General features: G+C 33.6%; 3 protein-coding genes across 3 annotated transcripts; 1 reads left to right on the top strand and 2 right to left on the bottom strand.

Moving 5' to 3' along the window:
• Positions 1 to 188: 188 nt before the first annotated feature.
• Positions 189 to 3,695, bottom strand: LOC132307280 (pentatricopeptide repeat-containing protein At1g73710). Its single transcript, XM_059804997.1, has one exon. It carries the CDS (start codon positions 3,678 to 3,680, stop codon positions 543 to 545), a length of 3,138 nt encoding a protein of 1,045 aa, XP_059660980.1. The 5' UTR covers positions 3,681 to 3,695; the 3' UTR covers positions 189 to 542.
• Positions 3,696 to 5,277: 1,582 nt separating this feature from the next.
• LOC132307279 (secretory carrier-associated membrane protein 1-like) lies at positions 5,278 to 15,029 on the bottom strand. The gene is made up of 13 exons (XM_059804996.1): positions 14,776 to 15,029; positions 13,441 to 13,506; positions 10,853 to 10,960; positions 10,685 to 10,747; positions 10,160 to 10,193; positions 9,942 to 10,064; positions 7,756 to 7,818; positions 7,575 to 7,668; positions 6,952 to 6,997; positions 6,797 to 6,864; positions 6,012 to 6,060; positions 5,694 to 5,759; positions 5,278 to 5,597 (listed from the first exon to the last, which is right to left on the bottom strand). Exons 1-13 carry the CDS (start codon positions 14,830 to 14,832, stop codon positions 5,511 to 5,513), a joined length of 924 nt encoding a protein of 307 aa, XP_059660979.1. The 5' UTR covers positions 14,833 to 15,029; the 3' UTR covers positions 5,278 to 5,510.
• Positions 15,030 to 18,818: 3,789 nt separating this feature from the next.
• On the top strand, positions 18,819 to 20,668 carry LOC132309600 (cell division control protein 2 homolog 2-like). The gene is made up of 3 exons (XM_059807892.1): positions 18,819 to 18,913; positions 20,305 to 20,331; positions 20,423 to 20,668. The coding sequence occupies exons 1-3, from the start codon at positions 18,884 to 18,886 to the stop codon at positions 20,666 to 20,668; spliced, it is 303 nt and encodes a 100-aa protein (XP_059663875.1). The 5' UTR covers positions 18,819 to 18,883.
• The last annotated feature ends 800 nt before the right edge of the window (positions 20,669 to 21,468 follow it).

Raw genomic sequence — 21,468 nt, 5'->3', positions numbered from 1 at the left:
TGTTCTTTATCCAGTAACAATAAGGTGAATAACCAAATGGAATACTTCAGCGTCATAACGATACCAGCATATGCACTTTGAGATTAATTTATCAGGATACAGCTTGATACAATCATTGAAAGCACATATTTCTGTAAATTAGTTTGATCCTCCATAACAAAACATAATCATACTTATTGCTTCAATGCTGGCCTCAAACACATTAACTTCAATTATGCATAGTACATCATTTCCATAAGGTGCACTTTTATTTAAAAATTAAAATCATGGTTACAATATGCTTTCAAAGATACATATGGCGTATTCTCCACACCAATGTATTACATCTTCCACCAAAATCTGCAACTACTATGTCACATGTATCCATCAGTTGATAGTTGTACAGTTCATAAAAACACAAACATGAATGCTGCACACATATGCTATGTACATTGAACAACGTAAGGAGCTTGTTACTTCAACAATACCATGTGCCAAAGTTAACCAGGTTGGAAGGGTTCCCCGTTTCCTGAAGAACAAAAAAAGTGTCCGTCTCCCCTCAACTACACCATGTCTGTGAATTCTGTAGAAGTTTCATCAGGATCATCTTCTATTTCAGAATCAGCATAATGTTGTGTGTCAAAAGCAAATCGCTTCTCTTGGTTAACCATTTCAGCAAGGTCATGTCTGTTGTTATTTTTATAGGCATCAATGATCGCCTTGAACAAGGATTCATTCGGCTCAATCTCGCCATATTTCAATTGGCTGTAAATGCGCTTCACACCTTCTACCATGCCAGCTTTTCCATAACAACCTACAAGATTAATGAAAGTAACAAGGTCTGGTTCTAGACCCTCATCTTGCATTTTCATGAAAACGTTCAAAGCCTGGTTGATTTCTCCCGAAGCCCCGTAAGCATATATTAAAACATTGTAGGGAAAGGTATCAAACCCCACTTCAGCTTTTGTGAGGATTTCACAGGATTCAAGCGCAAAAGCATGCAAGCCCACTACAGAGAAGACACAGGTTATTACAGCTTGTCTGGCAAAAGGTTTACCTTCCTTGTAACATAATTCCAGCTGTGTTACTGCTTCGTTTGGAATGCCTCCCTTTCTCAATACGGTAAATAGTACTTTAAATGTCCCACCATCCGGCAAAATCTTCCGACTCGCCATTTCATGCAACAATTCCCCGCACTCGACTAACTGCCCATTTGTTGCATAGCATGCCATCACCTTTTTAAATGAAACACAGTCCCTCAGTAAACCTGATTCTTTCATCTCCTCAGCAATATCAATGGCTTCATCAAGCATGCCCATGTTCTTGTAAAGATACATCATGGTTGCAAATGTAACCCCGTCTGCCCAACCCTTCTCTTTCAAATGATCAAAAACTAATCTGGCTTCAGACTCCAATCCAAGATCTGCATATAGATTGAGCATACTATTTGATGCCACGATATCAGGGCCACCCTCCAAATCCTTCATTTTCTCATACAGTTGTTTTGCTCCTTCCAAGGACCCAACCTTACTATAAGCCTTAATCAGGGTGGTTAGAACCACTTGATTTGCAGAAATGCCAAATTCTTTCATGATGTGGAAATAGTGAAGAGCTTCTTCAACTCTGCCAGCTTCTGAAAATCCATTAATCAAAGATCCATAAACAACTTCATTTGGTTTTACTTCTGCTCCTACCATTTCTTGATAGACATCAACTGCATCAGAAAGCCTGCTCAAACGAGCATAACTTGCAATAACAGCAGAATATGTTAGACATGTGGGTTTAAATCCCACTGCTCGCATTTCAGCTAAAAGGTCCATTGCTTGGTCTACTAAATCACCCCCAGCAAACATTTGAATGATAGAGTTATAAGAACATTCATCCGGCCAAGTCCCATGATTTTTCATGTTCTTGAAGAGTGAGAAAGCTTTATCATAAAGCTTTGCCTTACCATATGCTTTGATCATGACATTATATTCCACAACATCCTTCTTCTGTCCACCTAAATCCCTCTTCCTGTAGAAGACAGCCTCAGCTTCAGCCCAAAGTCCCTTGTCAGCATATGCATCTATTATAGCTGCATATGACCTCGATGACACCCTACCATCCAACTGGCACTTCTCGAGAAGGATTTTTGCCCTCTCAAGCAATCCTTCATTAACATACATCTTAATAACAACAGGAAGAGAGTGCTCATCAATACGCACACCAGATTTGTCCATTTCATTAAGCACAGCCTCTACTTCTTGAATCATGCTTCTCTCACACAATGTATGTAGAACAGCCCTATAGGTTACAACATCAGGAAAAAGACCAACTTCCTTTATCTTCCTGTAACACTGAAGAGATGCATCCATGTTCCCCACGTCAGCATACAGAGATAGAAAGATGTTGTAAGTTTTGGTGTCAGGTGATATTCCCCTTTCTTCCATCTTACTAAGCAAAGATTCTGCCTCTGGCAAATGCCCATGACTTCCACAAGTGAAGATCATAGTATTGAAAGTAAAAGTATCCACTGCCACTCCAGATTTTAGCATTTCAGCAAACACATCAGCTGCATCCTTTAAGCGACCTGCCTTCCCATACAAATCAATCAAAGTATTATAAGTAGCTGTAAGTCGGGGCTTCTTAACACAGCTCTCCATTTCCGATGAAACCAGAATTTTCGAAGGAGGGTTTCTTCCACCTGTCTTGAAAAGCTCAGTCAACAAAAAGTGCTTCAAACTAATGGGTTCCGAGAACGACCCAGATTCAGAATCAGCCATAGAATCTAGATCAAGATCATCCAATTCAATCCTGCCAACGCACCAGTCCTTGTAAAACTTATCTGCCCTATCATATTCCCCTGCATCCTTCAGAACTCGAACAGCTGTATTCATCGTGACCTCATCGGGGAACATTCCCCTTAGTCTCATGTGCTTAATCCACAGGAGTGCTTCTTTAACAAGACCCGCTTTTCCATACACATCAGCAAGCATACCATAAGTGTTATTCGTAGGCAAGACACCATTTTTAGCCATTTCAATCCAGCACAGCCTTAACTCGTTCCATTTTTTAGCCCGGCCAAGAGCTCGAAGCACAACATTATAGTGAATTACATTGGGCAAGTACTCTTTCTGTGATTTCATCCACTTAAAAACCCTAAAAACCCTCTCCCAACTCCTCTGCTCTTTGAGAATCACAGTTTGCTCTTTGGGACTGAGCTGCCCATCATACAAATCAAGGGTTTTCTCGATGTCATCTTCGGACTCCAACGACCGTAAAATCGAAGGCAAAACGCCTCCATACCTCTTCTTCTTACCATTGATTGCAGTTCGTGTTGGCAAAACCACTGGCCTAGAATGAGTTTGAAGCTTAAACCCCGTAGAAACCCTATTTACTCTAGAGTTTTGCTTCTCAGTATGTAAATTCACAATCTCGTCAAGGGTTTGGTCGATTTTTAAGGAAGGAGATACAGAATGCAAAGAACAATTTCGTCTTTTAACTGAGCTGTGTTGATTATACAAATTAAACCCTAGAGAAACCCTTGTGTTGAGAGAATAGTGAAGGTTTCGAAACTTACATGGTGAAGTGAAGATGTAAATTTGAATTGAGTTCTGGAGATTTTCATGTCCTAGTTCTCTGGAGCCGCAAGTGTGAAACATCCTGCTTTTTCGTTCTCCAAAAAAGGGTACTGGAACAAAGCGTAGATGCATACACATATATACATATATGTGTGCTTAAATAAATAGGGTGGCAATATGGACCTCGCAGAAATAGCTCCTGCCTGAGTCCCACTCACCTTATTGAGTTGGAAATTGAAAAGAAAAAGAAAATAAAACGAGGAAAATATTAGACTCATTATTTAAAAATTTAGAAGAAAAAGGAAGGATAAAAAATAAATATTACAGAGAGAAAATGAAAGTACGAAGGATGATAATAATAATATATTTACTTGGAAGTAGGAGAAAATAAAGAGAACTGATGGCAAGATTTGATTTTTTATTTTTATTTATTTATTTAGTAATTTATTTATTTTTTTTATCTTTGCAAATAAAACACGCCACTTTACTAGAGTCACCACCAAGGAGGCTTGAACCATCAAACATATTACTACTAAAACAATTACTACTAGCTATAACCCTTGGGTAAGTTTGTAATCATCAAAAAAAATAAAAATAAAAAATTCTTTTTTCTATTACTTATAAAATGAATTCCTATTTTATTACTTTCACTTTCACTCATATAATTAGTCATTTCCTTTCCCGTGTATCCAATATCTCTTATAAACAAAATAACCTTTACCACTATTATTTTTTTCTCGTCGATAAAATTCATCTAACTCTATACATCAGTTGGATTTTCTCAGTTGGTATATTTTCAGTCAAATTCTTTACTTTTTCGGCAAAATAAATTATAATGCCCAAATTGCCTTTCTCATTCCCTCCAATAAGGTAGATTAGACATTTCATTCTTTTCTTTGACATCGTGAAGGGGTCTAATTGAAGTATACACAAACCTGAAGGGTCTAGATGAATTTTACCCCTTTTTTATCTCCAATTGTTGCAATCACATTTCCAAGCGCCAAGCTAACGTAATCGTAGAACCCTAGAGTCTAGACCGCCTCCAGTGTGCTTCCCACTAAATTGTAGGAAAAATTTATGAATGTATTCGATATTTTGAATGGGTAGTAAAGTTCAGAGTAATTGGTGAAAATTCAAAGTAAATATAGTAAAACTATACCATCACACGAAGAAGACTTTGATCCCACGACTATAGAAAAGCACAATTCATCGTTGTAATTTGGCAAAGCCAAGGTTACATCCAATATTTTCAAGCATCAAGCGAGTTGAGGCAATTTACCTACAATATATATACCACATAATATTTGAGAGGGTAGTATAAAAAAATATATATATATACGGAATCATTAACCCAAACTTTAGAAAGCTAATGTAGTGTTGTCCGAGTGGTTGGGTGGTAGGATTGCTCTCCGAGTCTAAGAGCCCGTCTTCAAGCATTACACCCACCCCTCTCCTCTAACCACTAATCCCTAACATTCTTGCCATGAAACAAAATAAAAATATAGACATTTTCTTACCTATGAAGAAAAACTATAAACAGAAGGGACACTTTCTTGGTTTTTTCCTCATGGTATGTAACTAGGCTAACAAGGCTTTAATAAAAAAGGATCAACAACTAATGTAAATTTGCACTTAATACTGAAAAAGCTTCACCCACCTAAAAGGTCAGTCACAAAAATTGGGGTTTCTAAGCCTGAAAGCTACGTCTCTGGTTCGAACGAACAATCAAGAGGAATGAAAATAAAACACCACTTTCAATAAGAATCTGGAAAAACAATTATAAAGATTGGCGTCAAAAGAACCAAAAGCCCCTATCACTGCAAAACCAACGTGTTTAATATACATGTACTATTTAAGAAATTACACCAGAAATCTTAAAATCAGACCAAGCAGTGTGAGATGTGAGAGAAATTAAAAACAAAACTCAGTTTCTTAGCATTTTCCAACCAAAGAATTTGTGGTGCCATGTCATAGTGCTGCCATCATAGTCTGTCTTCTGGCCTCACTCTTAATCTGTGCAGCTTTGCCACTACCTCGGAAGTACATGTAAACTTGCTGCACATTCAGGCAAAGAATAGAGAGGCTCAGAAGAAAGAATATAGAGTAATAGTGTACCGGAGAGAAGCAGAAATTAGAGCGAGATTATCGAACCTGGAGAACCCATATGCTGAGGAGTGACTCGACGCAGAATAATCCAAATCCAATAAAGTAGAAGATCTGCAAGTAAGAAGGAAATGTTAATAGTGCCACGTTCTCTCAGAAGTGAAATGATCTACACTAGTATAATGGATATCCATTTCTTCACCCTAAATCTTACAAATTATAAGGAATCAAAATTCACTAATAGCTACACTTGGTTCAATTTAAAAATCAACTTAATTCATTCTTAGCTAAAAGTAATAACAAGAAGTTTCTGCAAATATAGTATCTAGTGAAATGATTGATGTGTCACAAAATACTGATACTTACCCCAACCAGAGCATGATCACCTAAAACATCTATTGCAGGCAAGATTCCTCTGTAACAAAAACACAAGATAAAAGCGTCAGATACAGAATACAACATATATCAGTCAATTTGTTTTGCACGAAAATGCAATGGATAAAATTTCCACAATAATTATTAGTTCTTATCAATAAGAGTAGTTAGAAATTGGAATGACCAAGTGTGGTTGACATGCTTCACTTAATGATGGGAAATAAGTGTTAATAGCCTCAGCTAGCTCAACTGGGAAAAAGACTAGTTAGCAAGAAATTTAGTTCCACCGAGCAATGGCAAGTCAGGCCTACTGAGGATAAAAGGCTATTGGAATATGTCATTCAATGACAATCCAGTAGTCCTACCATATCCTGACAAATACAAAGCCATAATCAAGCCGTGATAAGTCCCCATAATGTGCAATTGTATGCAACAGATAAATCTCCAAACATGAGAGCTTCCATAATACGTAGTAAAAATAGACTTTTTGCCGCATCTTCTAATGCAACCAGTTTCAATAGAAATTGACATGGAATCAAATTCTATGTACAAATCTTGTAAATCTGCACACAAGGTCTTATGAGCTCCCACTCTTTCCCAATCATATTTTTGCATATAGTTATCAACAATATCAAATGTTTTTGCTGGAAAAGAAATTACTTCTTTGTCAAGAATATTGCTTTCTTTTCTCAACAGATTAACTAAACTTAAAAGCTAAAAGACACCATGCTGCTTGCCAAATCCTCTGAAAATCATATATGAAAAAGAAAACTCACGTGAGAGATTTCCCCTTAAAAATAATAGGAGGAGCAACTGAAGCAAAGATGCAGAAGCCAATGTGAAGCTGCATGGAGAAAACAAAGGAACAAAAGTGAGGCGTCTATAACCCCTCCAAAGAGAAGAAAATCTACATTAACAAAAAAGAACTTACCAGGTAACACAAGAAAAACAACCCAAACCTCAGAGCACTATCAGTCCTGTAAATTAGAGTACAATTACACACCAGAGCACAGGAAGAATCCGATGTCAAAAGGAATATATTATTACTACTAAAAGGTAAATATACTAAATAAAATGTGGACCAAACATCACATCTATGGATTGAAACAATCGTCTATGGAATTACCACTCGTCCCATTCTAATAATTTTGATATATACTGGAGGAGAAGCACAAAACAAGAGGCTACAATAACCTACAACGAATGTTAGTTAATAAGTGCAACAAAAATATCCTAGTGTTCAAAATGTTCATTAACATGTCACTACATTTGTCAACCTGCTACCCCAAAAACTTGAGCAGAACATGTATATTAGCTCTCACATAATATGCATGAAAGCAAACACTTTTAAGCAATGGCCCTTCCAATTTATTTTCAATCCAAATGACCCCACAAAACACTAAAATCTGAATGCTTGGTGTACAGACCAGTAGTTTCACAGGCCTTAAAAATGTAGACAAACCCTCATATCAGTCTTTCTCTAATGGTGGGCAATGCCACAAAGTCAAACGAAAAAGAAAGAATATTAAAAACAGAAAGCACAGAAAACAATACCTCATAGCACGATAAAGAGGACGATACCACAACACGTAGCCTCCCGGAACCCCTGCTATGAAGTAGATAACAGAAAGCAACCAAATAGTTGGACCTACAGAAAAAGAGAAGTTGAGATTGGTGCTCAAATAGAAACATCAGCAGAAAATTCCAGGGGGCCATGCGAAATAGCCAAACCAACCTTCCCCTTTGATCCAAGCAGTGGTAACTGCCACAACATTCCATAGAAGACACAATACCAAACCTACAAAAGTTCAACAGTGTTAAAAAAATCAACTCACTAAAAACCATCTTGACTGGTTTCAGATTAGAAATTTTTTCAAATAAATAAAAAATAAAAAATGAACCATACAAAATCCACCTAAAGACAACTCAACAAAAAATTCCTACATTGAGCTAAAAGATTCGCCTTACTAAAACAATATCTGAACCAAATACTGCCTACTTTGTGAGTAAGTATCAGAAAGATTATAAAAGTGTGGCCTCAATATATTGAATTCCAATGCACTAATAATTTAATTTTCTGCTGCAACATCAAATGTCATAACTTCAAAAAATTCCCAAGAAAATTTTAAAATATTTAATTGGAATTTAGAACACCACTTCAGGTAGCCAACTTTATTCTGCTCCTACCTGACACCACCTTGAACCCCTACAAGAGAGAGAGAGAGAGAGAGAGAGCTAATTTCATGAATAATTATATATATATATATATAATAACACATAAATACAACAATAGAATATTCTATAAGTGGAATTGAGCACATCTTTGTTCCTGCAATGCAACCAATAGCTAATCAACCACTATCCCAACTCCAAGCACGTGCAAACTTGCATGTAAAGGGTCTGTTCCATTCACTCACACTGACAAGGTTCAGCCTCTAGTAGTGAATGATTGGAATACCAAAATGTTCCTGGTTATGTATGATTGGAACATTTTGGTAGTTCAACAGAATAAAATGTTGGCAAATTCCGTTCCAAAGTTACGTTTTATGCCACGGTGTGTGAACAAAATTGTAATGTGATTCTTGATGGTCATGAGTTGCCGGTCACCTTGCTGATAAAAATAAAGCTCAAAATGAGGATTGAAGTATATAGATGGAAGTTACTTCTAAATATCTCAACAAAATGCTCCATGAAGTTCAATCACATTATGAAAACGTAGGTTAAATCTTAGAGAACTCGGGAAATAGGTTGGTATGGACTTAGATACTTTGGACCACCTTTGACTTAGGTTTCAAACATTGATAAAATTCATATATTGACCTAGGATGATTTGGGCACTTTAAAAAAGGTTTTGAAATGTTTTCCTGAGTAAAAATATATTTTGACAACATGATTCGAGTGGACCTTGAAATCGCATTCCATAGTTGGAGTTTCACAATGATCTTTATATGGTTAGAAAACCGAGTCAACAAGCTTTCCAATGATATATTATACTCTTAATTTCAAGTTCACTCTGCTAACTAAAAAATGTCAGGTCTTCTGTGCAGTCTCCGAAAATTTTCCAAAAATGAAGTTGTATCTGTAGAATATTTTCTTCTACAGGTTGAATATAGTCCAAAATGGTCTTGTACCGGTAGAACTTGCCCAGATTCAGTTTTAACATGACTTGGACCCGATTCAAATCTGAGTGGGATGAGAACTCAACCCAAATACTACATGCCTAATTGATTTCTAATCTTTTTAGGACTTCAATAAGGGTTTCTAAGGCCTATAAATGCAAAATTATTATATTTTGATATTTCGATAATGAATAAACAATGTAAATGCAAAATTATGTGTGTGTATAGTTGGGTGGTTTGTTGGTACAGCAGGTAAAGTGTCAAAAAAATATAAGTACAGGGGGTTTCTGTGAATTTAACTCTTAAATTTGTTTAAATAAAGGAATGCCTTTTTGGTAATTTTATTTGTCAACTAACGGTTTTATGACAATTTTGTCCTTATATGAAACTTTTTGGTAGTACAGGGGATAAAGTGTCAAAAAATGAAAGTACAAGGGGGTTTTGTGAATTTAACCCAATAAACAATAAGAAGAAGAACAAGGAGAAGAAGAAGAGCTACAAAAATTCAAACAATATACTTATACACACATATACACATAGACATAATATAACCTCGACAATTGGGTGAAATAATATAAGGAAGTGTCCAGTTGTATATATGATCTCATAGATATTAGGGGCCCCCTACTTTGACTAAAATGCCTCTGGATTCATCAGGCACTTCAAAATTAATTCCAACATCAATTACCTACATCTGAAGATAAATAAAATGGATATGTATTCTCTACAAACAAATACCATTTAAATATTTGAAAGAAATAATGAACCTAGTTCCATAAAACAGGATTTGCAGTTAACATACCCAAAAAAGTTGTAAATGCAACATACTGCATCTTCTGTAGATGGATTGGGATTTCATTTGCAATGTCATGATGAATAATTGGAAAGAATGGTGGCCAATTTTTCTCTTCTATAACAATTCCAGCTGCCAAACAAGACGAAAAAATTCATGTTGAAGATTACAGGCCAATGCAAAACAACCCATATTAATGTACAAACATATATAGAAAATAGAACTACCTCTTGCTACAGCATCCTCCCTCCTTTTTATTTCCTGCATAACATCAAGAAAACTCATAACTGATTACAAGATAAATAGATAATGCCTGAAAGCGCAAGAGATTTGTAATTTGATGTTTTTGTCATGCATGCAAATTAGTCATCCAATACAGAACCAGGTTGAGATAGATCATCAGGCAATCCACAAGGATATATTAGATGAAAATAAAAGCCACCAATTTTTTTTTTTTACAATATACTAATTTCACCCAAGGAACCATCCCACAAGCAGATAAATATTATTCCTTTCCAACCAATATTTAATATTGACTGACTTACTGGGGGAAAAAAAGAAAAAAGAAAAAACATTTATAATTGACCAACTTCCACTACAACTACAGAGATGTCTCAACTCCCAACTTAAAATTGTAATTAACAAGCAAACTCAAGATTAGCATCATAAATTAGTGCATATAATTTATAGTTTCTAAATTAATTAATTAACCATGCAAAGAAGCTACCATGTGAATCAGGACAAGCAAGTACCTGTTCCCTCTTTCTCAATTCAGCCTCTTTTGCTTGAAGTTCCTTCTCCTTTGTTCTCACGTCCTAAATTTAAACAGAGGATAATATAATTATCTTAGTTTGAGCGTCGCAAAATACAAATAGCATAATTGTGCTAGGTAATACAACATCTATGAAACTTCCACATACCTTTGCATTATCAAGAGGAATATCAACTGTGGCACCTCGATTATAGTCAGCAGGTTCAGGAGATAGGGGTGAAAGCCTTGAGGTTGCAGGGGGAACACTTGCAGGATTCTGGGACCCCAAATGCAATAAAATATAGCACAAACAAGAAATAAGAAAATCCTATAGAAAGAGCACATGCATTATGCAAACACAAGTGACTCAAGTGCATCATGATGTTTAAGCATTAAACAGCAAGTCATGTCATCATACCGAGCATGTGTATAACCTAGACAGAGTATTCTGATAGGAAAGTGTTCATCAAGCAAGGAAGCTAGCAGAGCCATGGATAAGCACATTTTATGAGAAGCACATTAACTCTGCATCTAATTCAAGGAATAAAGATTAAGTTAGAGGTGAGATTTGAATCTGGGACCCCTAATTCCGATCTCATGTTTGAGTGGCAGCCAATAACTCCATAACAACTGCATCCACAACAAACAGCACCATCCACCTCCAGTACATTATTATTCCTAACAAGCTACCATTACTGCCATTAAACTAGCACGAGGCCACCACAACCACCACCTCAGCTTAGAACATTACGTTACTATCACCACCTCAATCACCTATCATTATCATCGTAGTGACCAGTGCTTATCCATGTCCATTATTCATTGCAAACGCTACCATCTTCTTTACCTCTACCAACATTCGTGTCAAGGAAACTGGAAACTTTAGAGCAACCAGTCTCCCCTTTAATTTGTCATCACTGCCACTGCTGCAATCTCACCAGCATCAAAACTGTTAGCAAGTCATTAGTAATACTACCACCATAAACACCGCCTCCAAATCACCAAAACCACCAACCAGCCATTAGACAAGGGCTCCATGACACAATCACCACCTCTAATGAGTAATGATCCATTACCACGTTGACCCTGATCATCTGGCAACTACTTTTGGCAACCTATCAACACATCCGGCAATCTGTCACCATCAAACATCTGGCTAGTACCACTGCCATTCTTGCATGCTTATATTTTTTCTTTTGCATATTTAAATTTTTAGTTAGATTAGGTATTTTAAGCATGTTAGTAATTGTTATACGCAAAATACATTGATCTTTATGAAAAGTTACAACATTTTTTTCAAATTAAAATATGCAATTATATATAGCAAAACAAATGAAATGTCCATGTATGCATTATAGTTTCCAAAATACATTCATGGTAGGCTCTAAGGTTTTGGTTTTGATGATTAAATCTTAAATGTGTGCAATCCAAGGAGGATAAAAAAAATATTTTACGCTCCAAGGTTAATATTTTGCCTAAAATTATATGCTTCTATTACATTATTATTACATGGCTTCAAAATCTGGAAGTTTTGATGAATATGGTTGAAATCAATTGGCTTTTGGGTGTAAAAGAACTTACATTCCCACTTTGTTTTGTAAGAAGACTTGTTTGTGAAACAGATCATGCTCAAGACAAAACATGGGTTTTGAGATGATGCTGGATATTAAAAAAAAGAACAAAATATATTTTTTCTTTAAAAATTAAAGTTGTAAATTAGGAAGCCTATTTAAAATAACAATAATAATTGCTTCAAACTGAGGTAATGTACACCATATGCACATCACAAAAATTCAAGCATTAATTGTACTCCGAAGCTAAAGTACATATACAAAATGCCAAGTATTTTGCAATACATACAAACATGCTTTAACCTTAAAATTATGATGTAAATTTTTGTAAAACTCATACCTCTTGCATGCAATAACTCATTCATAACATAATAAAAATGGAAGAATAAGCAAAGGGTAAAATTATATTTGAATCAAATAAAAAAAAAACTTTTTTTTCTTTCTTTCTCTTCTTTTCTCTCTTTCTTTTTTCTTCCTTTTCCTACCTCTTTTCAATATCTTTTCTCTCTCTTTTCCCCTTCCTGCATCACTCTCTCCCCAGAAATTTCTCTCTGCTTTTCTAAAGTTCTGTTCTTTCCTCCCTATTTAATGTGTTTCTAATTTTTCCCAAATCTTTATTTATTTTACTAAAATCTTTATTAGATATTTTTTTCTCTACTGATCGCATCATCACTATTCTTTTGCTATTGTATCATTATCTCCTTTTATATCATATCTTTATCTCCTAAAATGAAAAGTTATTCACAAGCATTGTTGTTACATGATGACAAAGATGGTTGCAGAATGCAATGAAAATGAGGATCCACATCTACACACTAACTACCCATACGTCTGGCATCGTAATAAATGCTTCTTGCCACAGAGACATACAGAAATGATAAGCTTAATATTGCCCTCCTAAGAATGAGGGAGTTACAGTTAGAAGCAACAACTGTAAACTTAGCTGCAATATTGAACTTCGAAAAAAAAATCAACATACAACTTTTCTAAGTAAATTAGTTATAAAATTACCACTTAACTAGACAACATTTTATTTATATGCATATTGTAGGAAATTCTTTTAAATTTCCAACCAAGTAAACCAATAAGACAAAGTGACTTATTCTCAGTGTTTCTCAATAAAAAGAATGTCATTTTAAAGAGAACAGAAATATCTATAAAAGTATTCAAAAAATAAAAGGCTTACTGTCATATAAAATGCACCTCCACCATAGTTTGATTGACCTGCCTTTTTCCCTTGACCTGCTTGGCCCTGAAATCAATAAAAACAATGTAACTTATTAATGAACATAATGTAAAAAATCATCCATTATTTTTCTCAGGTCAATAATGTGAAGCACAAATAGAGTAATCTAGTTACATATCTAAAACCACTTCATCCACTTCCAAGATTAAACCACCAGAATATTTAGCTTCTTATAGTTTCTAAAGGCACATACATCCTGTGGACATACTCATAGTTGATGGCATCAGAATTAAATGGTGAAACACATTTATCACAATTATGTCACAAATACATATACAACACAAATTTTATAACCTGTGCAGCTATGCATTTCTATCGTTCCCCCCTTTTCCAGGAAAAAACACTACACAATAAATATATAGTACTATAGTAAATACCTAACACATGAGTGAAGAAGATGCAATGTGCACTCATGCACACATAATGAAATACATAAGAAGAATATAGTGATCTGTAATATCGCATACAAATTATTATTTAATAGAATTCTGGAACTCTAATAAAGGTTAAATGAACAAATAGCATGCCTCTACGGAGACTCTAAAAGTATTGACAACTAGAACAACTTAAACCAAACAATCCATCCTTCAAAGCTGCTTGTAAAGATAATTCTCGTAATAAAAATACAACACTTAAACCATTATAACAAAAGTTTTTTTCCAACTTACTTTTCACTGCTATTAATTAAGCAAAAAATAAATAAATACACAGGTAAAATCGCAAATTAGTTCTACTAGATACAATTTTGTTCTCCTCTATTTTCTAATTTTTGTTTTCTCAGTCCCTAAGGAGTAATGATAACTTCTTAGAATCATAGTCCAACTTTTTCTCTCAGACAGTTTCTCAGCAGCCAAACAGCACATCACGAACGAACTGATACTATATCTAACAGACGATTAAAAATTCTGATAAAAAAAAGAAAGTGTGGAGAAACAAAAGAATTATTCGCATCAATCTTGATAGGCACTCCAATTCAAAGCCAAAAACAAGTACCAGACACAGATCTGGCAATTCAGGTAAGAAACCATTACAATCCACCATAAAATTCGTTTATTTAAATGCATTCAGCAAAATCTCAATAAATCCATACTCCAAACATCGAAATCCAAAACCACAATAATATACATCTCAATACATCAAAACACACATTCGAAAAGTATATTATCCTACTATGTGGATTCGAACAATTGACTATACACACGCAATATATTCATATACATACACAATATATTCATATACATACACAATATATTCATATATGTATAAATAACTTACAGCGAAAGGGTTCACTTCTTCTTCATCGAAAGGATTAGAATCGTAACGGCCAGCCATGAGCGAGAATCAGAAAATAAAACTGTCTTCTCAAGAACCAGAGATTTGGGTAGAAACTAAGAGATCGAAAGATTTGAAGAGTGGGACGATTGAGTTTGATAATAAGATTTGGGAAATTTGAGAGAGATTTGTATATCGGTGGATTGGAAATGAAGCAAGAAGAGTACGGTTTATTCTGAATCGACTTCCGCTTTTTATTTTTATTTTTTTATCGTTTTTATATGCTTTTTTGTTTTTTCGCAGTAAAATTGAAAACCACGCGAAACTGTTCGCGGGGTGAGTAAAAAGTTAAAAACGCGTACAGATCGAGAAATGTTTATGGATATGGATTAGGGTTACAGTGAATGTGAACAGTTAATCTCATCTTTAACCCTAGATTCTACCCCCTGTAAATATTACTGGTAAATAAGTAAAATTTTATTACCAAACCAGAGCTAAACAAAAGTTAATCTCATCCTTACAAAACAAATGGCTTAAAAAGGCCTATTTCCAAAATCTAGCAACAACAAAAACCAAAATCAAAAACTCCTGCAAACAAAAGGACACAAGTCTCACATAAACAAACAGAGCTTAGTACTCCAACTGTTTCTTATTTATTTTTTTAAATCTTGATTTCTTGTGAATTGATCCCTTAAATTATTAATCTCTTCGAGTTTAATTATGACTTTTTCTATACTTACAAAAACAAGGAAATATTTTATTTTTAATACATAGAAATAATCCAATCCTAAAAAGACTCAATACTTGATTTTCAACTCAATTTTGTTTGAAGTAAACTGCAAAAACAAAAGAAAACAAAAACAAAAGAACAAACCAACCTGTCATATGAGATGTGCAAATAGCCCTAGTGGTGATAAAAATTATAAAAATAAAATCCTTACATTTTTCGAGCAAATGATAATATTTTGCCAATATGAATATTGGAATATCTAAAACGCCCTTAAGACAAAATAAAATTTAAAAATATTGATTATTAAGGGTTTTTTAGAGTTTTAATAAATAAATAAATTAGTAAAAGTTAACAGGCACATATTAAATAGTAATTTTTTTTATTATTATTATTTTTTTACCAAAATCTGCTATATATAAAATTAGGCATAGTCGTATATGCCTAATTTTGTATATAGCAGACCTTTTTTTTTTTTTAACTTTACCTTTTTGTTTAATTTTAAAATAAATCCAAATTTTAAGTACATGAGCTCAGGTTATATGTTGGGTTGGGTTGGTAACTTGGTGGTTGAAACCTTGAAGGTTTTAGCACATTCTAAGTTTCACAATGTTTATGATCATGTGTGAGATGAATTTGAACAAATTTTATTTAGGTTCTGTTTAAATTACAGGATTTTCAAATGAGTTAAATTAAGTTCAATTACGTAGGAGACATAACTTGATATATTTTAAATGATTCTAGATGAATGGATATGAAATAATTATGTATTTGTATTTCTAATAATTAGGTGTAACGAGATTTGAAATTCATGCAAGTAAAGACTCAAGTTGCAAAATAAAATGTATTATATATATATATACACACACACACACACACACCTCTAATTTTACATCACTACAGAATCCAAATAATTTTCTAATAGCTGGTGTGTTTTATTATTATTATTATTTTTTATCATTATTGGTAAAAAAACAATTTAATTTATTGATTATTTATTTAGGGCAAAATACAATAAACCCCCCCTTGACTATAAACATTTTCTAGTAAATTCTCCTTGTCTAATTTTTTACCAAAGAGTCCCCTCCAACCATCTAAGGGTGTAAAATAGTGGATGTTTGGACCAAAATGCCCTTATTGCTGCTTTATTTTAATCTTAATTCATCTGAACTTCAAAAATTCATATCTAACAAACCGTACATACAAAAATTACAAATAATATATACACGCTTATGAAACAAATTTTCCATAAATATAATATTTGTACAACATGCCACTATAACCGGGCAAAAATGGACAATCTAAACACCTCCTTATTTTATTTTAGAAAATAAAACACTTTGGATATTTACAAGATTTTTTTTAGAATTATTCATTTACGTATAGAATATAACGTATAGAGACCGATTATTTATTTTGATATATATTATTTAAAATGGCGAGTCTATAAGAAAATAAAAATACCTCACAATATGATATCTCATGAAATCGGTCTCTATTGGGGTTACTTTATATGCAAATATCCCTAGTGTTATATTTATTAAAAATAACATAAATTACTGGAGTAGATTTTTAGATTGCCTATTTCTTTCTGGTTATGGTGACTTATTACACAAATCGTATATTTATGGAATCCTTGAATCATAAGATTTCTATGCATATATTATTTGTAATTTTTAGAAATACGGTTTGTGAGATATGAATTTTTGAAGTTCAGATAAATTAGGATTTAAATAAAATAACAATAAGGCCATTTTGGTCCAAATATCTACTCTTTTACCCCCCTCGGATAGTTAGAGGAGAATTCTTTGATAAAAAAATTAGATAAAAAGGATTTATTGAAAAAAATTTATAATCAAGGAGAGTTTATTGTACTTTACCTTATTTATGAGACAGACTCCACATTTTTCCAAGTTTCATGCACTTGGTGCATTGGAGCGATAGAGAACCCGTAGGTGCGGGAAATGACCTAACATATTTATTCGCATAACCATTGTCTAGTTTAGGAACGGTAATTTTAAATGCTCATGGCCAGAAATTGGTTCAATTAAGATAGGGTAGTACACATCATTATATGGTAATATGGTATACTTTTTAGCATAGTTTTCTAAGTTTTTAAATTGAATTTGAGATGCTTTATTTTATTTGGATATGGTTTTGATCCATGACTGGCTAGCTGTACAAGAAAAAAAGATTTATCAATTGATGAATATGGACAACCCCATACACCTATTAAATTAATTATTATTGACAAAAAATCTGAACTCACCCAAGAGAGAAAAGGTGGGATTAGCAATAACCCCCCACCGACTATCAAAAGTGACGCGGGTAAAACTTAGGCATAGACAGTTGCATAATCTTTTTAAATGAGTGTCAATTTTACACTTCCAACATATTTTTATTTTTATGCTTTGCATACGTTCTAACTCTCATTTTCATTATTTGAAATTTAATTTTATCGTTTTCACGCTCTCATTCTCCCATTGACTGTCGCTCTTGATTTATATGACTTAACATATGATCGGAATGACTAATATATAATATAGTTTATTTTAACCTACACTAGTCTCAATATTTCCTTTCAAAAAACAAAGATATGGTAGGTTTACCTTACGAAAAAAAAAACAAAGATATGGTAGGTTATTACTTACTAGAGATTTAACTGTATTAAAATCTTTACATCATGTGGAGAGAACAACGATTCCCAACAGTAAAAGATTTCAACTCCAGATGAATCTTTAGAATTTTGACTCTTAGAATGAAAAAAAGTAAATCATGTTTCAACACATCATTTTAAAATAAAAATAATACATTATAATATAATTTAATTTGATTGAAAATATATTTTATCAACATCATTACTCCAATAAGCAAGTAGATTGCCTTGAAAAAATAAAATAAACTGTAATAATATATATATATATATATATATATATATATTGGGTAAATGTAATAATTATAATGTTGAGAACACTACAATTCCAAAAAAAAAAAAAAAAAAAAAAAATATGCAAATACTAGTCTAAGATGAATTCTGAAATTTGACCTAAGCTGGTTTCAACCTAACTGGGTTAATTAGATTCAAAAATCATTCAAATTCACAAAAGGCCCAAGGCCCCCCAACTTTAAAAGGATCCCCGTGAAGGCTAGGTGGGTTGGCGGGTCCGTCTGTTAGCGAAGGAGCCCCTTGGAGGGAAAAATCGTTTCGTCCACTTGGCCTTTACCGTCTCTGTCTCTCTATCTCTCTCTACAAAATATATATATATATATATATATATATATATATAGTAATATTATGACACATACTGATACACACAACTTCATACAAATATAACAGAATAGATTCTCTCTCTCTCTCTCTCTCTACTGTTATCTTCAAAGACAATGGAAGATCAAGATCCCAATCTTTCTTTGGTAAAGTTAATTCTCTCTCTAAAACTCTGTAACCTGCAGCATTATATTTAATTTAGAATTTGAATTATGCAACTTATTTGTTGAAATTCTTGATCGATTTTGCGTTGTATTTGATGATTTTGCACTCTCATTTCTTGTAATCCTTACAATCAATGACTCTGAGTTCATCATTTAAGTTGTATTTGGCTTTTTGTTGATTATTGTTGAATTTGAATTATGCAACTTATTTGTTGAAATTCTTGATCGATTTTGCGTTGTATTTGATGATTTTGCACTCTCATTTCTTGTAATCCTTACAATCAATGACTCTGAGTTCATCATTTAAGTTGTATTTGGCTTTTTGTTGATTATTGTCGAAAACAATGTTATATGTACCTGCAGAGAAATCCTATATCTGTCTAATTAAATGTTGATGATATGATAAATTATTGAAGAACCTGTTGTTTCGGCTTGCACAGATTCATGTTAGGTTGAGCTCTTTATTTTTAATAAACAAAATAAATCTTTATTTTTTGATTTATTGAATTACGACTTGCAAAATCTTTTATTTCTTAGACTTTCCCTCTATTTCTCTGACTTGCATTTTCAGTTGTACTGTTGCTATTGAAGAAGAAGCTATAAACTTGCGTTGTCTTGAGAATCTTAAGATTTATGGTGTATTGAGTGTAATAAGACTACCAAAATCTTGGATAGTTCGTATCAGACTTGGGTTCATTTAGGTTTTTAAAACTTTAGGTTATTGTTGAGATGGATGAACAGTAACAAATTAATTGATAATTGAAACCATGGATCAAAAATTTTATGTGTATTCAAACGACAAGTGCCGTGAGGATTCAGAATAAAGCTACTGCATCTCATACAATAAGGTCAAGCTGAAAAGATGACAATTTGTTTATTTACTGAAACGAGATTGTGGGGGATTTCAGAAATTGACGCGTAGAGAAGGTTGGAAAGAAATGGAACATAGATTGTATCACCAACTTATGGAAAATGAAATTTTATGCTAGCATCTTCTCTAGAAATGGTTTTGATGAAATTGTGATTTCTTTGGTGCCAACCAAACTATTCTTCAGCAGAAGCTGTCTTATAATATAATTTATCTGAGAAATATGTTTAGCAGCCAAAATTGTTACGGCAAGGAACAGCACATACTCCCTGCCTCCAGCTAGATTAAAAAAAAAGGTATAAAAAATGCATATTTAACTAGCAAGTTCCTAAACTGCCTCTAATCTCAAGAGAACTTGGAGGTATTGGCTTATTTATCTTGAGTATATTCGAGTATATATTATTTCATTTATCATGGGCTGGCCTTAAATTTGTCTTTCTATTTTTCTTTTTCTTTTTTCTTGACATATTTTTCTTCTTCCAATTTATGGATTGGAATCTGGCAGGAGCAGCTCAACCAGATGAATAAAAAGGTTGGGAATCTGATCAGATTAATGTAATTCGCTACTTTTATTTATTTGAAGTATATATTGATTTATTTAGTTATGCTTCATGTGTTGACAGTACAAGTTCACTGAAGTAATAGGAAGTGGCAGCTTTGGTTTGGTTTACAAGGCTCGTGATCGTGGTGAAAATAAATTTGTAGCTATTAAGATTATTTGTATTACAGATGACAAAGAAGGTGTCCCAAGCTCACTAATACGAGAAGTCTCCCTCTTGAAGGATTTGAATCATGACAATATCATCAGGTTGAAACTTCCTTACGTTTTCATTTTTCAATTTCTTTCCTTCTGTTGGGGGTTTCAATAAGAATGCTTAACATAGAACCTTGTAGCCATAAAGTGAAACATAATTTATAGGGTCAGTGATAATGGTACATCTTGTCTTTTTTAACGTGGAGGATCACTAACGGATAGTTTTCTGGGTATGATTGAGGGCTGAGATTGTTTGTGCCACCAAATGATTTCATTCATATGTGACGCAGATCATGCCGCACTCTTAGACTTTCCATCCTCAAAAAATAATCATTACTAAAACTGTTCTAAAGGATTTGAAGGAAAACACGTACCTTCAGAAATTATATAAACTTAGCACTTATATATTGGGTTTAGCGTGTTAATGTATTATTGGAACAAAGGACTGAACCCCAACGGTTAATAAAGAACATATATCATCTAAGAATGAATGTGTGAGAAGTGTATAACTTTTAAAATTGTGCCCACAAATTTTATGGTTGGTAGATCAATCTAGATTGAAATCTTCCATTTTTTTTTTTTAATTTGTCTCCTAGTCCACTTGTGGTGCTTGGGTTCTCACTTCTTGTGAGGAAAAACACAGAAAAATTTGCTTTCATAAATTAAGTATTAAAATGCAGATTAGTGAACTATCCCTTTCATGATTATGCTGGATCTCGGCAACAATAATGAGGCAGGAACTTGTGTTATCTTATGAGCTGAGGAGTGTCAATGCAATTGTTGAAGATTTAGAAAGTTCATTATGGAAATAGACTATTGGGTTTTGAATTAGTGAGTGAAGGAACAGTGATTCTTAGTAGGCAGGTAGCTGTAGGCTTCCGCTAAAATATACTGAAAATTCATTACTTCATCAAC

This window comes from Cornus florida, unplaced genomic scaffold (genome assembly GCF_030987335.1).
Source record: "Cornus florida cultivar Cherokee Brave unplaced genomic scaffold, ASM3098733v1 CherokeeBrave_3.0.0_Hap2_Chr05, whole genome shotgun sequence".
Classification (NCBI taxonomy): Eukaryota; Viridiplantae; Streptophyta; class Magnoliopsida; order Cornales; family Cornaceae; genus Cornus; species Cornus florida.
Note: the sequence above shows the minus strand (reverse complement) of the source record. Positions and strands in the feature narration are given on the sequence as shown.

Bases quoted from the DNA above. Each gene is read 5' to 3' on its own strand.
- LOC132307280 (XM_059804997.1), bottom strand. From the start codon at position 3,680: ATGTGTATGCATCTACGCTTTGTTCCAGTACCCTTTTTTGGAGAACGA.
- LOC132307279 (XM_059804996.1), bottom strand. From the start codon at position 14,832: ATGGCTGGCCGTTACGATTCTAATCCTTTCGATGAAGAAGAAGTGAAC. The intron at 6,865-6,951 runs GTAAGTTCTTTT...TTCTCCATGCAG, and splicing joins TGTTTTTCTTGTGTTACCTG to CTTCACATTGGCTTCTGCAT. The intron at 6,061-6,796 runs GTGAGTTTTCTT...TTTTTGTTACAG, and splicing joins TTTAAGGGGAAATCTCTCAC to AGGAATCTTGCCTGCAATAG.
- LOC132309600 (XM_059807892.1), top strand. From the start codon at position 18,884: ATGGAAGATCAAGATCCCAATCTTTCTTTG. The intron at 18,914-20,304 runs GTAAAGTTAATT...GGAATCTGGCAG, and splicing joins AAGATCCCAATCTTTCTTTG to GAGCAGCTCAACCAGATGAA. The intron at 20,332-20,422 runs GTTGGGAATCTG...ATGTGTTGACAG, and splicing joins TCAACCAGATGAATAAAAAG to TACAAGTTCACTGAAGTAAT.